The 16974-nt window shown below is 43.7% G+C and overlaps 1 protein-coding gene across 6 annotated transcripts in view; it reads right to left on the bottom strand.

Annotated features, from left to right (window-relative positions):
- The window catches only part of FOCAD (focadhesin), a 134655-nt gene extending 120355 nt beyond the window's left edge, over positions 1-14300 (bottom strand). For 2 of the 6 annotated variants that reach the window (XM_075021754.1, XM_075021757.1), the window contains exons 1-6: positions 11369-11593; positions 10746-10837; positions 6770-6870; positions 6244-6326; positions 4396-4470; positions 2756-2910 (exon numbers count right to left, since the gene is read on the bottom strand). In XM_075021754.1, the coding sequence (XP_074877855.1) occupies positions 2756-2910; positions 4396-4470; positions 6244-6300 (287 nt within the window). In that variant the 5' untranslated portion in view covers positions 6301-6326; positions 6770-6870; positions 10746-10837; positions 11369-11593. The other 4 variants (XM_075021756.1, XM_075021755.1, XM_075021760.1 and 1 more) reach the window with 4 other exon arrangements.
- Between the last annotated feature and the right edge of the window lie 2674 nt (positions 14301-16974).

The raw sequence follows: 16974 nt of genomic DNA, 5'->3' as shown, positions 1-16974 counted from the left end.
GCAGATCCACTGTGGGAATCTAGATGTTCCCTGGTGTGTCATACCAGCTTATGGAAAAGAGTCTGCAGGTGGTGCTAAGTATAGTAAAGCTCTGGCAGGTAAAAGTGGTATTTGCCTGTGTGTTCCCATTTTCTTTTAAGAATGATATGAGGGGTTTTTAGGTTGCGATTCTATAATCATATGATCCTTTGCCTTTGCAATTTTTGAATCTTCATTAAAGTGTTTGTAAATATCAAGTCATGATATTTCTTTGTGATTAGGTATAGCTTAAAAGTCTAAATGTATGTATAACCATTCATAATTTAGGAAGATGTTTGTGGAGCATACTGCACTCTATGCCAAACCATTAGTATTACTGTATCTCAGCTTGCTCATGTGTTAAATGAGGATGATGTTAATTTACACATGTATATGTATTTTCTATATAGGCTTACATAAACACACAAATAAATATGACATTCCATGAAGTTTAAACTCTTGGGTCATCAGAGGAAACTGGACACTGGGTCTAAGAGACAGCCATGGTACAATGATGCACCAGAGAGGTAAGAATAGATTCCCATTTGTATAACGAGCAGATAGCGTGAACCACATAAGTCAACTCAGATAAGCACTGGATGTTCACCTCTGACAAAGCAAGATGTCTTTCTTAGCATGCAGAATTTGACACACCTGACAAAATAAAACCCACCAGGTGCACTAAGCCCCCGCTAAATTCATTGTAACAGAAGGAAGAGAAGCAAGAACACAACATGAGCAGTCTTTGCCAATAAACATTCGCCTAACTCCATTCAGCACTGAAAGGTGCTCAGCACTTGCAAGTGCCTTTCTGGTGGGTGGCACTGGCTGCTAAATTAATATTTACTTTATTTTAGAGACACTATGCACACAGCAGTGCAAAGCCACAGAGCAAACCTGAATTAAAATTTGGCAGGGAACAGGATGAAGTACAGCAGGCTACAATTCTAAAAGTCAAGGGAAAAAAAAAAAAAGCGTCAGCACTGAAGTGAACCCATCTGAAGTTGTCAGTTTCATCAGCTCCTAACACTACAGACATTTTAAACCCATGGACTTCTGTGGTTAGGCTACATAAACCCTGCTTTGCAATCCACAGTTGATGTGGTTTGAATCATGGCAGCTTGGGGTGTGGGGGGAAAGAAGCCAAAAATACATAAAAGGTTCCCGGGTAATTTGCCAGCACTTACTATAACAATCAGTCACGTGTATTGGTTTCACACACGGAAAAAATCTAAGAATGTTGTAGAGAGGGGGCAGATCCAAGCCCTTTTAATACATAACTTGGATTTTGGTTTTGAGGTTAACTCAATCCTAAATATCCCATTTTACACTTTTTATTTTCTGAAGTACAAAATTGTATTAACATTTCATTGTCTTATAAACTGCTGATACAGTAACAAACCTTAGCTGAACAGGAATTTCACATTCCTTAGAGTGCAAGCCACAGCTAACGAAACTCCCTCCACCTTATTCCACAGGACTCAGGTTCTCATAGTCTAACCACAGATGCTTCTACTTCATTGTTAACAATGCAGATTCTTCAGGTAACCCCAAGCTGAACTAGTAAAATTTTGTAATTTGGAGGACAGTAGTTTGCAGAAATTATTCACATTCTAAAAATATATTTACAAAACCCTAGGGATCCATAACCACCTATTGTAAACTTAGCATAGAATCAGCATCATCACAGCAAGATCCTAGCTGTAAACAAGCAAGTCACAAGGACAGAAACCTTAAAATACCTGATTTCTTAAGCATTTCACTAGTTTACTCAAACCTAAACTCACCTTTGGCTCAGACTGATCATGAGAAACCTCAGCCTTAAACTGATTATGTGAAGAAGGGTTGAAAAACATGTCTTGAATAGCATGGTTCTTGCAACCTCTATGCTAAGCCTACCAGCATAATACATCACAGGTGTAGCACCAATTAGCTGGCTTGGCTAAAAACAATTCTAGCATTCTCTAGCAAAAGAATAAGAAGGCTTAGTGCAGAAAGCCAGTTAGCTGCCAAAATCAGAAGAGAGGAAAAGATAACCCAAGGAACTTTGTAAGGTTGGTACATTTGAATGGAAATGTCCTCCCAATCATTTGACTTCCCATTTATAAATTTTGCGCACTATGTCGTTTTCCCCCACAACTGCATTCTCTCAGTATGTTGCACAGGCAGTCTAGCTCAAAACACCTTTGTGAGATGTAGGCATTATATCTGCAGATAAGAGGACGTAGCTGCAGAGGTAGGTAACATGATTTCTTCCTCAGTAGACAAGGAAACAAAACCCAGCATTCCTAATCCCCACACACAGTCTTATGGTGACTATCGGAGCAACTAGTTATTTGGACAGACTGATGAGAAAGTTATTTCCCTCCCCCATAAAGGAAGTTGCTGCCATTTTCTTCCCCCTTCCCCATGATAAAGGCAACAAAACTAGGCAGTGCATTGATTTCTGAGGTTCCACAGTTCAAAGTTCAGAGCATTAGTATGAACTGCTAACAATTTCAGCTTACATGCATAGGATACTCTATGACTTCTTAAGTCAGACCCATGCTGTCACACTGCCAAGATGAAAGCAACAGCCTTCAGCAAAGCAGCAGGGCAATGCCAGTCCTTAATGCCACAACTTATTTGAAGACACTGTCATCTACAGAACCTCTCCTCTTCCCCTGTATTTACAAGGGAAAAACAATGACTGAGAACCAGCTGACAAAGGACTCAAGGTTAGACAACCAAACACTACCTTGCTGACGGAATTAGGTTGAGAGCTCCATGAAGAACATAGTTGAGCTCAGCATGTTTCTCTTCAACAAGTGCCACCAACCCCTCAGAGCAGGCTGTTCGCAAGGCAGCATTCTCACTGCAGCACTTCTCCCAAAGCAAGTTCAGAGCAGGAGTCTGAAGTCAAAAGCATGAGACACAAACAATGAGAAGGCTGACACCAATTTTTCTTCATTCATCTCAAACACATTTTTAAATAAAAACCTGCTCCACAGCTTCTCCTGAAGTCTCAGGGAGCACAGGAGAGGAAGCTGATGTACAGATTCTACAGCCACAGAAGGCCTTTCCCAGGACAGCTCCTGCTTTCCTGCCCCCTACTGCCTATGCCCTCAGGAGGTACAGGAGTCTCTGAGAAAAGGGTAAGACAGAAGAATTTTTCAGCTGTGTCTATGCAGGTAGGCTATCATGAATTTCACTTTCCTTAAAAAGATCAAGATGTAATTGGAGACAACTCAGGAACTCCTATGTCAAGCTATGTCTACAGCAAGGTGTAGTGCAGACAGCTTAGAGGCAGGCATACAAAGGGCTATCCAGGGAGAAGTCATCTTTACTCACTTTATGTAGTCCTCAGTTCTCTCCATTTACTAGTAAGCACAGAGATTTGGTAGTATCTATCAAAACTGCTGCTTGTTTTCATGCTAAATTTACATTCACAGGTTAGTTTGCTGACTTTGTAGCTTCCAAATGGAGAAACAAGGAATATTTTTAAACAACTGAACACTGCAAAATGCTCCTGAATAAAAAGGGAGCCTGTAACATCTAAGCAGCACAATCTTGTGCTTCTTAGCATGTTAGAAGGTGTTGCTGTATTTCATGGGACAGCAAATCGGAAGACTCAGCTTGTAGCTCAAAACAGAATGTCACTGAGGAACATCATTATGATTAGGACTGTTGGAGGAGCTTCTGTTAGAGAAACTACACACCTCCAACATTCCTCCACATCAAAACTCAGCATTTTTCAGGTTTGGGTTTGCTAGTTTGGGGGATGGTTTTAAGACTTCAGACTGGGAAGAAAAATCCACAATCATTTTCTGCTCATTTCTGTGCACCTTTTGGGGAAGAAAAAGAGAGGAGCAAATCCTAACACCCCTCCTACACTGCTGTGACACTTGCAAATGCCAGCACTTCATAGGCCTCTCAGTTAACAAGACAGACCTGCACTTAAGCAAGCTTAACTCAACTAAAAGGCAAATTATATAAGCTCTACTTAACTAATATGAGATATAACACCAATACAGGTGTGAGAAATGCCATACTTTTTGAAATTTTTATAGTGATGTAAAAGTCTTTCCTACTCAAGTGACAATGTCTCACCATATGGCACTTCACTTGCAGTAATGTAAACAAACTCAAATAAAACTCTCAAACTGAGCGTAGCTAGATGTTGGTATTCTGCAGCATTAAGACTTCTGCTGGAAGTAAAACTGCTTTTCTGATCCCAGAGATCTACCGTTTCTACCTGTACATCCAGACACATATTGCTACCTACCTTAATTAACTTCAAGGATTTATTAAAATTACACAATAGGGAATGGGAAACCATAGAAAAACGTAAACACATATGGATGAGAGAGGAGACAGAAGTGAAAGAATGTCACAGACCTGGTCAGATGCCTGTCTGATCTTCTCTGAAGAAACATTTTCTTGCAATATTACAGCAATCAGATGACCCACTGCCTAAAAGAGAAAAAGAAATAAAAACCACATATGGATCAAGCGTTATTTTTCGATTCTCCATTAGGAAGTATTTACACTGCTGTTGCATACGATCATTTTATCACAATTCAAAATACCAAACTTACTGGTATGGAAGCTGAAATATGTTTTAGGGCCAAAAATTTCCATAATGGTGGCATACTACTTTTTACTGTTATCCTGAGGCAGAAGAGATCTTTTTTAGTGCACTTACCAAGTGAATTCTATTATTTTTTCTTTTTCCCCCACTTATAAAGGACTTCAGAAATTAATTCATACCCACATCCTTAAAACGCTTTCATTACACTGGAAAAGGGACATATGAATAGAAAGTGTTTTTTGCAGTAAGCTATACAGGAAAGTAAAAATGTGCATTCCAAATGTGCATTCCAAGAACTTGATTCACCAGTAAAACCTTTTGACCTACAAAACTATGCTCAAGTTCCCCACTTTGCTGATCTTTGTCTGTGTAGATTACACACTCTGCAGAGCAGATGTCTTGGTTGGTCCCAGAAAGAGAAGACATCTCTCACGAAGTTGAATCCTGGCCTGATGACAGTTTGAAGATTACAGCATGCTTTTCAGGGGTCACAGAATATAAGTGGAAACTAGCAAAATAACCAAAGCACAGCACAAAATCAGCCAAAGCACACCAGTAGTCCTTAATGATGTGCAGCTGTAGTGATGAGCCAAGACATTTCAGCAATACTTGTACCATGGGGACATTCTTCCGTACTGAAGAAAAATGAACTGGTTCAAAGATGCCGAGTCCTACTCATCAAGGCTAGTAATGATGTGAACTCATCTGCAGTACAAGACACTTCGCTAGACCTCAGATGAACTCTAGCTTTCAGGGACATGACTTCCTCTCCTAAATGCCAAGTTGAACACAAGTGGACTTCTGCATCTCCCTTTCAAACTTAATTATCATAAACCAAGGTAGACTGAGCTGAACTGAAAAGGCAACAGACACCAGGTTGCACAGACTGCATTCACATCAACTTATTTCATCAAACAAATGGCTACACATTTAATCCTGAATTGAAAACAGGAAGAGGAAGAAAACACAGAAGTTAGCAATGGTCTTACAGCCGAAGAGATACGTTCTTAATACTGAAATAAGAGATGGCCAAAGCAAGGAAGGTGTATTTTTTCAATAGAACCTATTACTTTCTTCCTTCCTGTCCATTAAAAACACTATAAGCACTTTATGCATATGAGAAAGTTTCAGGTGAACATGATCAGGAGACAATGCATGGCTCTGAAAATAAAGGGTTTTGGTCTGCTGATCACAGTGGAGCTGTATGCAGTTATTCTTTGATCACAAACAAGACTGCAGTAGTTCACCAGCTCTCATCACACAGAAAGAAAACAGACCAGTTCTAAAGACAGTTCTATAAAGTAGTGTCAGGTACTTGGACCCCACACATGACCTCTGGTAACTCCTGCCTTCTCTTGAGATCACAGGATCACTAAAAACCATTTGGTCCCACTTAAACCTTTCAGTCCTGGAAAGTTTCTGATTTTCCTGCAGAGACTTTACAGTGATGAGCAATTATGTCCAATGTTTGGATTACATAGAGAGGGCAATTAGCAATTGTTTGCAACTTCCCTTCTTCTATGTTTTTCTGCCTTTGGAGTAAAGAAAACACCCCCCAAAGTCTTCCTTATCACCTTTCTACAGTCAGGCAGCAGGCCTTCGAACAAACGTTTCCACAGACAATGAAATTTGTTTAATGCTTTTAAAAAAATTACCTGTGACTGAATAAATGCATTAGGAAATTCAAAACGCTTCTTGATGTCATCCAACATTTTGGCTCTGTCCTATGACACTCACTCTGCAACAGAGATTAAAAAAATATACTTCAGACTAGGAAAGAAAGCATGCTATTAGTCAGACAAAACCACACAAGATTTATGTTGTACTTAACAGCAGATGTAAGCATGAAAGCATTTTCTTCCCCCTCCTGAGTCTACCATATCACCTTGCTTTATGGGCTTAAATCCAAGAAATGCTGAATACTCATTGGTCTTGCACAAAGAATGGGTGATCAACATTTCTTAAAGCTGGAGCAAATATACGGTTCCATATGGCACAGCGTATGTGTAGTCTGTGAGCATTTACCCTTGAGAGCATTTTAAGTATATCTCATTTCCTTGAAAATGGGACAGCTCAAGAGAGTGTTCACAGTTTCTAAAACATGATTTAAAATGCAAAATTCTCCACAAATTTTTCAATTATTTCATGCAAAACCAGAAGTAAAACAAATAAAAGACCCACCTGTGAGACTGTAAATGGTAACTATAGTTAGGGGCTGGAACACTTGACAAAACCCTTCTCTGTAAGTTGAAATATGCAGGCACCCACAAGCACACAGGAACCTAAATCGGAGAGAAATCAGAACTCAGGTTACCTTGTTGCACACCAGTGAAACTAATGGCCAACAGCAAATATTCAAACATTTCAGTTTACTGTAAACACACCTCCAGTCATTTGGGATGGCTTCCTTAAAAAAAAAATAAAAAACCTAGCACTTGCTGAAAACCTAAGCGTAATCCGTTGCAATAAGCACTGAGAAAACATATACATGCGCAATACTCCAATTTCAAGACATGCTATCAGTGTGATGCGTTTAGAATCTTGCCACTTATTTTTACAAAGACAGAATTAAACCCTGGAAACATGCAAATGCAGCATGTACTACAACAAATACTCTTCATAGCAGGAAAACTCAACATTAGTAGTTACCACCTCAATGAATATAAATCCCTGGCAGTTAAACAGCAAAATATTCCCACATACTTGTGAATTACATTTCTGAGAGTCTAGAATTAAAAAAAACCTGTTGACTGCATTCAGAATTATGCCAGTATGGGTTTGTATTGTTTTAGAATACACTTAATTGCATTTTCAGACAATAGGTGTCCATATAATCCGCTCATCAAATCTGGTCTGATTATATCAGCTTGCTCTATGCCAGATCCAGTCAAGCCCTGAAAACCTCCAAGAATGGAGTGTCCCTCAGCAAGTTGTTCCAATATTCAACAACCCTCATGGTAAAAAAAGAAATATTTCCTAATACCTAATAGGAGTTTTAATTTGTATATAATATAGTTTTTATCTGTATATAGCCAGCTTGTGCCTGTTGCCTCTCGTCCTATTGCTGTGCAGCTCTGAGAATAGCCTGGTTCCATCTTTTCTGCATCCTCCTACCAGATAGTTGCAAACGGCAGTAAAATCTCTCCCTTGCCTTCCCCTCTCCAAGCTGAACAGGCACAGCTTTCTTAGCCTCCCCTGTCCATTTTGTGCTACCGACCCCTGATCATCCTGATGGCCCCTACTGGACTTGCTCCAGCATCCTTCTTGTACTGGGGAGCCCAAATTCTGGCTGTAGCACTCCAGACGCTATCTCACAAGTGCCACAGAGAGGGGAATAATCATGGTCACAGATGTCACATTCTTACTAATACAGCCAGCCCCCCTGACTCACATTCATCCTGGTATCTACTAGGACCTCCTGATAAATCTTTTTCGTAAACCTGCTTCCTAGATAGTCAGCCCCTGCCTGTATTGGTCCATAGGATTCTTTCATTCCAGATGCAAGACCCTGCATTGCTCCACGTTGAATTCTAAGAGGTTCCTGTCAGTCCATTTCTCCAGACTGTCCAGGTCCACCTGAAGAGCACCCTACTTACCAGTGCTTTGAACGCTCTCTGCAATTTGGTGTCGGCCACAAATTTGTTGAGTGCACTCATCATCCAAGTCATTAATGAAGGCACTATACAGCGTTGCACCCACTACTGATGCCCGTGGGACACCATTCCTTGCCAGTCTGACCAGACTTTCCACCACTGATCACCACCCTTTGAGTACAACCATCCAGACAGTTTTTCACTGACTATACTGTCCACTTATCCAGGCCATATTTCACCAATTTAGTGACAGGGTTGCAATGGAAGACTATCAAAGGTCTTGGTAAAGTATACAATATCCACTGCCCTCCTCTTGTTCACAGCACAAGTAACCTCATTATAGAAAGCAACGAGGTTGGTCAGGCAGGCATGATTTGCCCTTGGTAAATCCATGCCAACTGCTCCTAGTCACACCATGTTCTTGCATTTAAAAATGGCTTCTACAAGGACAGGTTGCCCAACCTTCCCAGAGACTGAAGTGATATTGACTGGCTTGTAGTTGACTGGATTCTCCTCCTCCTTCTCATGCCCAGAAGTGTGCTCCAATAGGACACACTCCAATGATCTTCCCATAGACCGAAGTGAGGTTGACATGCTGCTTGTACTCCACGCTGACCTTTTTGCCTTTTTCGAAAATGGGTCAACGTTTGCCTTTCTGCAGTCATTGCAGATCTCCACAACCTTCTGAATATTAACAGAGAGCAACCTCACAAGGGCATAGGCCAGCTCTCTTAGCACCATGAAAATGTCCTACTTTTCTATGTTCAACATTTTACTATTAATACATCAGTAAAAGCTCCTCTTGTTGCCCTTGACATCCCTTGCAAGTTTCAATTCGTACTGAGCTTTGGCTTTTCTAATGCCAACTCTGTATGCCCAAGCAGTGTTTCTAAACTGCAGCTCTGTAGACTGCTCCTGCTCCTGCCTCCTGTATGCTGCCAATTTTGCACTGGAGCACACTGTTTATTCTCCCAGTACAACTAGTTGGTTTCCTGAGTATTGTGATGGTCTTTTCTTGCACCTTATGCTGTGCTTGTAGCTCTGCCAGCTTTCCTGATCTCCTTCCCCCTCATAGGGTCCTATCAAAGCATCCCCCAAATAAGTCTAAATGTGCTTTCCTGAACTTCAGGATCTGTACTCTGCTGCTGGCCTTTCTCATCCCACTCTTTGAGCTCAGCTATCTACAACCAAAGGTACCACAAGGAAATACAATCTCGCTGTAGAAAGAAGGAAGAAAGCTGCACCCTCAGTTGAACAAATACCTGCATAGTTTCTGATCTAACTTTAGAACTGGGAACCAGATTAATGAAAAATAAAGATGCCACCTTGCACACTGCTGCAAAGCTTAGATGGCAATGCAATTGCATGACTGTCCTGGTTTCAGCTGGGATAGAGTTAATTGTCTTCCTAGTAGCTGGTACAGTGCTATGTTTTGAGTTCAGTATGAGAAGAATGTTGATAACACACTGATGTTTTCAGTTGTTGTTAAGTAGTGTTTAGTCTAATGTCAAGGATTTTTCAGCTTCTCAAGCCCAGCCAGCAAGAAAGCTGGAGGGGCACAAGAAGTTGGCACATGACACAGCCAGGGCAGCTGACCCAAACTGGCCAACGGGGTATTCCATACCATGGGATGTCACATCTAGCATAGGAACTGGGGGGAGTGGTGGCAGGGGGATTGCCACTCGGGGACTAACTGGACATCAATTGGCGGGTGGTGAGCAATTGCACTGTGCATCATTTGTATATTACAATTCTTTTATTATTAATGCTGTCACTTTATTAGTGTTATCATTATTAATTTCTTCTTTTCTGTTCTACTAAACTGTTCTTGTCTCAACCCATGAGTTTTACTTCTTTTCCTGATTTTCTCCCCCATCCCACTGGGTAGGGGGGAAGCGAGTGAGCGGCTGCGTGGTGCTTAGTTGCTGGTTGGGGTTAAACCATGACAATGGCATTGCGAAAAACACAGGAATCCACTGCATCCCAGTCTAATGGCATTTTTTTGAAGAGCACATTAAAAACACATAGTATTGGAAACCTGACAAGCTAGAAATCCAATCTTATCACCCTTAACTACAAGAAGAAGTTCAAGCATCACAATGACATCATCATTCAATAAAGCACTTCTGTCCATACTAAAGGAGTCTACTGAGTGGGCAGGGATTTGCCTACATGCTTAATACTAAGCAAGAAGTGTTCTCTTTCTTTAGAAATTACATAAAAGAATTAGAAGATATAAAATACAGGCAGGCTAAAACATTTAAGGGTCAAGTATTGTGAAGAGAGAAAAGAGAATAAAGCTTACTTTTACTACACTGTTTTATTATCTATTTCCTACATGGACTTTGCACAGGAACAAAAAGAAGAATGTTTTTTATCTCAAATACATACTTAATAGAATATGTCTTCGTAATTAGGCTGTTGAATGCTATTATTTCACATTAGCAGAACATAAAGTTAAATGCTATTTTATAGTTCTCCTAATCTATGCATATAATTTCATAGTGATTCATCTGTTCAAAAATAAGTCTTTCTTCTCACTATACATTATTTGGAACACTTACTTTCTCTCTGCTGACTTTGCACCCCCAAAGAAACAGATCACAGAAGATGATTACCAGCAGTGTTGTCAGAGTACCATCAACATTTCATCCACCTGAAAAGAGGTAAAAAGTTCACAGACAACATTTAGCAAGTTTAAAAATCACCAAAAGGAAAACTTTAAGGCAGTAGTACCCAGTCAAAGGGTAGCGGGTACTGTTCTTTGAAGAGATAAGCTTTCAAGTAACATTCACGTTGGCATTTGGAGGTCAACCAAACTCAGCAGTTCAAGACTTCAATCAGAAAATGGTTAGGAATTGCTAAATGCATTCTTGAACTGCGCACACCTCCCCATGATGCTATTTATTCATTTACACCCCACTTCTCAAAGCACCATTTCCAGTCTTCCCAATAGCAAATAACCTCCACAGAAACATCATACAATCATTTGTGCACTCTCAGAGCAATGATATAATGACATAAAGACAGTAAGAAGAACATGTTTAGGAGAAGCGCAGCTGTTGCTGTTAGTAACTGCAGAGCCAAAAGATAATCAAAATCATTGTAGAAAACTCCAAGTATGATTTATAAAGCAAAACCTCAGCACTACCTAAATCTGGAGTTAAGAAAAAAAAACCAAACAAACCTTTTCTTAACCTAGCGTCTTGCTTTTTGGCACTGAAGGCATGAAAGCTGTAAAGATTAGGTCAAGACTTAGACACTGTGAAAAGAAAGAAATAAAACAAGAAGGTGAGGGGGTTTTCCTTTCTTCAGTTTAGGTAGCTACTTTAATTTGGAAACCACTTTCTATTAATTTAAAAAAAAAATTTTGCACAACTGCTTTGTTGCCTTTAGGAGCCATGGTTACCACCTACTCTTGTCAGTATGTCAAGCCCCTTCTATAAATAGGTATAAGCATCAGTATTTCTTGCAGCCCCTTTCTTTCATTGCCAGGAAGGGCACAATTTCCACACAACAATCCCAAGTATTGGAAAAGCAACAGCAGAATAGTGTTTCCTATTTTTCACTGTCTTTTACCACAGAAACAAGGAGGGCCAGGCCCATGAGAGCTGGCAAGGGTCTCTACAGCCTATCAACAGCAGCCTTGAAAACTACTGACAGTAGTAAGCTTTAGCCTAGCTTACAACATTTGGGACAGCATTCTGTCTCAAAAAACCACTCAGCAGAATCTTCTTTAACATTTACAACTTAGAGCATTGTGTAATTTATTTCCATGTTACAGCTGACAGAATTTAGTGTCATGCAAAATAGAACCCTTGTAAAGGAAGCAGCATCACCCTGAAACACATCCATCCACGTCCAAAACAAGATCCAGGTGAGCAGTTCATTCTCATTTCCCTGCTTCCAGAAATAAAAAAATAATACAGGAATACTATGAAAGGGAATAATTATCTTGCACATTCTTACAGTAGTCCTCTCCTAACATACTGCAAAGGACCCTGCCAAAATAGCTTGTCTCAGCAGACATACACTGGCTACTAAACATCCCCAAATTACCCATGTATGTTAGCAGCCGACCTTGTTAAGCTGTAACTAATTACATCTCACTTCTCATGACATCTTTTTTCGTTCATTTGTCCTAAGCTGTATTTTTTCCTATTCTCATTGCTGAACAGGCACTCTCCACCATGAACCACACAGATAAAAAACATCCAGCCCAAACAACCCCCTCCCCCCCCCAAGATAAAAAAAGAGTATAAGAAACAGACCCTTGCTTGTTTTCCCAACATAATCAATGTGAATGATAAGCATCTGTGGTAGGTTGAGCTTGGCTGGCTGCCAGGTGCCCAGCAAGCTGCTCTATCACTTCCCCTCCTCAACTGGACAAGGGGAGAAAATACAATGAAATGCTCACAGGTTGAGATAACAACAGGGAGAGATCACTCACCAATTACCATCGTGGGCAAACCAGACTCAGCTCAGGGAAATTATTTCAATTTTTTACCAACCAAATCAGACTAGGGTAATGGGAAATAAAAACAAGCCTAAAGATACCTTCCCCCCACCCCTCCCTTCCTCCTGGGGTCAACTTCAGTCACTCCCAACTTCTCTACCTCTTCCCCCCAGAGCAGGGGGACAGGGAACAAGGGTTGTGGTCACACTCTTCCCCTGCTCCAGCATGGTGTCCCTCCCACAGGAGACAGTCCTCCACAAACTCCTCCAAGGTGGGTCCTTCCATGGGCTGCAGTTCTTCAAAAACTGCTCCAGAGTGGGTCCTTTCCATGGGGTGCAGTCCTTCAGGAACAGACTGCTCCAGTGTGGGTTCCCACGGGGTCACAAGTCCTGCTAGAAAACCTGCTCCAGCGTGGGCTCCTCTCCATGGGGTCACAAGTCCTGCCAAGAGGCACAGCCTCCTTCAGGCATCCACCTGCTCCAGCATGGGGTCCTCCACAGGCTGCAGGTGGATATCTGCTCTACTGTGGACCTCCACAGGCTGCAGGGGGACAACCTGCCTCACCATAGTCTTCCCCACGGGTTGCAGGGGAATCTCTGCTCCGGCACCTGGAGCACCTCCTCCCCCTCCTTCTTCACGGACCTTGGTGTCTGCAGGGCTTTTTCTTTCACATTCTCACACCTCTCTCCCAGCTGCTGTTGTGCAGCAGTTTTTTTCCCCTCTTCTTTAATACATTATCACAGAGGTGCTACCACCATCACTGAGTGGCTCAGCCTTGGCCAGCAGCAGGTCTGTCTTGGAGCCAGCTGGCACCAAGGCTCCATCTGACATGAAGGAAGCTTCTAGCAGCTTCTCACAGCAGCCACTCCTCTAGCCCCCCCACTACCAAAACCTCACCACACAAGCCCAATACAGCATCCTAGTGCTAAGGACAAGCACTGCTAAATGCAGCTGAACCAGAGAGGGGCTGTCATGGCATTACACTTTCAGATCTGGTACATACCAACAATTATGATAAGGTAAGCTAAGCTACATATCAGAAAATGACCGCTAGGAGCACTGAGATCACGTTTCCTACTTTCATTGCCTTTTGCTTGTCGTTAGGGATTCTTGATTCAAACCAGTGTTCCTACCAAACCAGAAGAGCCAGAGTACCTGCGAACACGCCCACCGCTTGTGTCTCACAGGTGCAGCACTCCACCGCTCCTCAAAACGACCAGTTTTAAAGAACAACATAAACAGAAAACCCCACAACCGAGCAACGGCAGCAGCCGCTGTTACCTCGCCGCTGGCCTGACACCGTGCCGCGGTGACATCCCCCGCAGGCCTCGCCGGGGGCGGGCGGGCCGCCCGCCCCGCTGCGCGCACGGCGCGTCCCGGCCCAGCACGGGCAGATCCCCCGCAGCCCCCGAAGAGCGGCCCAGCGGGGGAGAGGCGCCCCCCCCCCGCCCTGCCGCCGCTCGGTCCCCACGCCCGCCCAGGCGCGGCGGGAGCCCAGCACCCGCCCCGCGGCCCTGCGACCTCTGCCTCGGCGCCAGCCGCGTCCCCGGCGCCAGGCCCGCCCGCGCGGGCACCACAGCCGCCTCCCGCCGCTCCGCTCCGCTCCGCGCCGAGCGCTCTCACCTCGCCACGCCTCGCCTCACCTCGCCCCGCCGGGCGACGCGGCCAGCTCCCGCGGCGCCTCCCACCCGCTCCGCGGCACAGAACGGACGCGGGCGCCAGCGCCAGGCTCGGCTGCCCCCGGCAGCAGGGAAGGCGCCTGCGCGGCCGGCGGCGCACGCGCACTGGCTGCCGGGAGGCCGCGGCGGGGCGGGCGGGCGCGTGGGGCTGAGGGAGCCCCGCGCGGGGAGCGACCGATAAGGGGGCTGAGGTAAAGACAGTTTAACAGGTAAAGCAAAAGCTGTGTGTGTAAGCAAAACAAAACAAGGAATTCGCTCACCACTTCCCGTCGGCAGGCAGGTGCTCAGCCATCTCCAGGAAAGCAGGGCTCCATCCCACGTAATGCTTACTTGGGAAGACAAAGGCCATCACTCCGAATGTCCCTCCTTTCCTTCTTCTTCCCCCAGCTTTATACACTGACCATGATGTCATATGGTGTGGAATATTCCTCTGGTCAGTTGGGGTCAGCTGTCCCGGCTGTGTCCCCTCCCGACTTCTTGTGCACCCACTCGCAGCCTCCTCGCTGGTGGAGTGGGGTGAGAAGCAGGAAAGGCCTTGGCCCTGTGTGAGCACTGCTCGGCAGTGTTATAAGGGGCGACGAAAAATTGTACGCCAGCCCACGGATAATCCAATCAAAGTTAATTAAAGCAAGCGACAAACAGGCAAAACAGCGCTGGGCGGCCGGGGAGTCTCCGCTCTACCAACGGCGCGCGCCCCGCTCCCTCAGAGTTCCCTTTTTACAGTTTTTTTGTTGCCAGGTTAAAGTCTAGGGTCCGGGCTGACGTGGGCTTGTTTCTGCGATTGCGCGCCCTGTTGCTGGGGGAGTCGAGGGATGAAGGCTGTACACCTCCCCCTCAACAAATGCATACAACAAATGGCCCATCAAGATCCCAAGCACTGCAATCCCTGAGGCCAAACACACATCCTCCTGGATAGTTAACAATAAAACCGGTTTTGGGTTGGCAAAAAGAGAGCGGAACTATGTACATATCATCTGTAGTTACAATGTTTCCAGTCGCACCTGTCTGCAAGGGCTAACGCCCTGCAAAACGAACACACTGTGCAAGGCTTACAGAACCGGTTTGATTAACAAATACATATAAAATAAATTTATCACAGCAGTAATGACAACATCCCTGTATTATCAACACTCTTGGCCACAGATCCAAGACCTAGCACCATACCAGCTACTATGAAGAAAATTAACTACATCCCAGCCAAAATCAGCACACCTGCCTACATGTGGATATGCAAAGTGAAGATCAGTCAGATCCCGTAGATCATGTAGACTGCTTGTTTTCTCTCCATGACTTCTCCATAGTAACTTTCTGCAAGCGGCACATACAAGTATTTGTGATGCGGCTTTCGGCTCAGTACAGTGAGCCCAAGATGGACTCCCAAGTCTGCTTGTTGCAGGAGCTGCAATATACCAAGATCAGTGAAAAGGACCTGGAGGACCTTTCACAGTGATGTATTTCAGTCTGTCTCTAGGTGACTGTAGGCAATGGCATGAACCAAAACGCAGCATTCCGTCTCCTCTTCCCATTCTATCCTTTCTGCTTCATCTAAGAGCATCTCACTATTGACAGGTTGGTTCGTTATCAACATGCTGTGTGATACTTTGGGCCTCATCTTCTCCATTTAGCTCTTGAGACACAGTAGGACATACGCTGCTGTCTGAGGTGGCTTGGGCCTGATTTATGCTGCTTAGTACCCTGTTCTGTCAGTAACCTAAGTGACAGATAGACCCAAAACCTGTTGAATTGTTCCATGAAATCACTGAATCTTAAATATGTCCAAAAATCTTTGATAGTGTTTTATAAAAAAGTATAGATGGCTATATATTTGAATAGTTAGGAAGTATTTATAATTTATTATTCAGTCAGACTGAAGAAATAAAAGCTGAATGGAGAGGGGAGAGTCTGTGCAGTAAACCAGGTAATAATTCTGGCCATTGCTACTTTTACTTGGAAACAGACAAAAAAAGACTTTTAGTCTTTGGCTGTCTTAAGCATTTTGAGGTCTTCACATGCTGACAAGATTAAGGGAAGACAGAGCATTTGTTGTGGGAGTTTTAGTGTGGGCTTCCCTCATCATAGCAAGTTTGACTCAGTGGAAGAGTTGCACAGCCGAGCATTTTCTCAGTAGTGGAGGCTGAGTGGGGTGCCCGCCTTCTGTACCAGGGAGTGGGGAATGAGCTGGCAGAGAGGGGCGGTGCAGGGCTTTTTCTGGATTCCAGTAAGAAATGCTCAGCAGCAAATGGCATAATAAAATAGCTGATAGAACAGAAAGAGAAATCTAGATAGCAAATAAATCTGTCCCTTCAGACAGTGGGAATCCTGTGTTCATGGAGCATTGAACAGACCTCAGCTGGATTTTCCCATGGCATGCTGCACAGGTGCCATATGCAGAGAGAGGTTGCTCCTTTTTGGTTGTTTGAGCTATTATACAATTTTCTTACAAGAAAACAACTCTATTTATGAAGGATGCTTGCATGAGAACTTCATGCAGCACTTTAGATAAGGGCAAGACTGTGCATGTAACATAATCTCCAGTAGCGAGTGGCAGCTGCCTGCAGGCTCCTCAGCTACAATGCACCGGCTGAGTTTGTCCTGTGCCAAGGGACCTGTGCAGCATAACACAGGCCTGAAGGCCATGCTGGACATGCAACGCAGCAC

Source organism: Buteo buteo, chromosome Z (genome assembly GCF_964188355.1).
Source record: "Buteo buteo chromosome Z, bButBut1.hap1.1, whole genome shotgun sequence".
NCBI lineage: Eukaryota > Metazoa > Chordata > Aves > Accipitriformes > Accipitridae > Buteo > Buteo buteo.
Note: the sequence above shows the minus strand (reverse complement) of the source record. Positions and strands in the feature narration are given on the sequence as shown.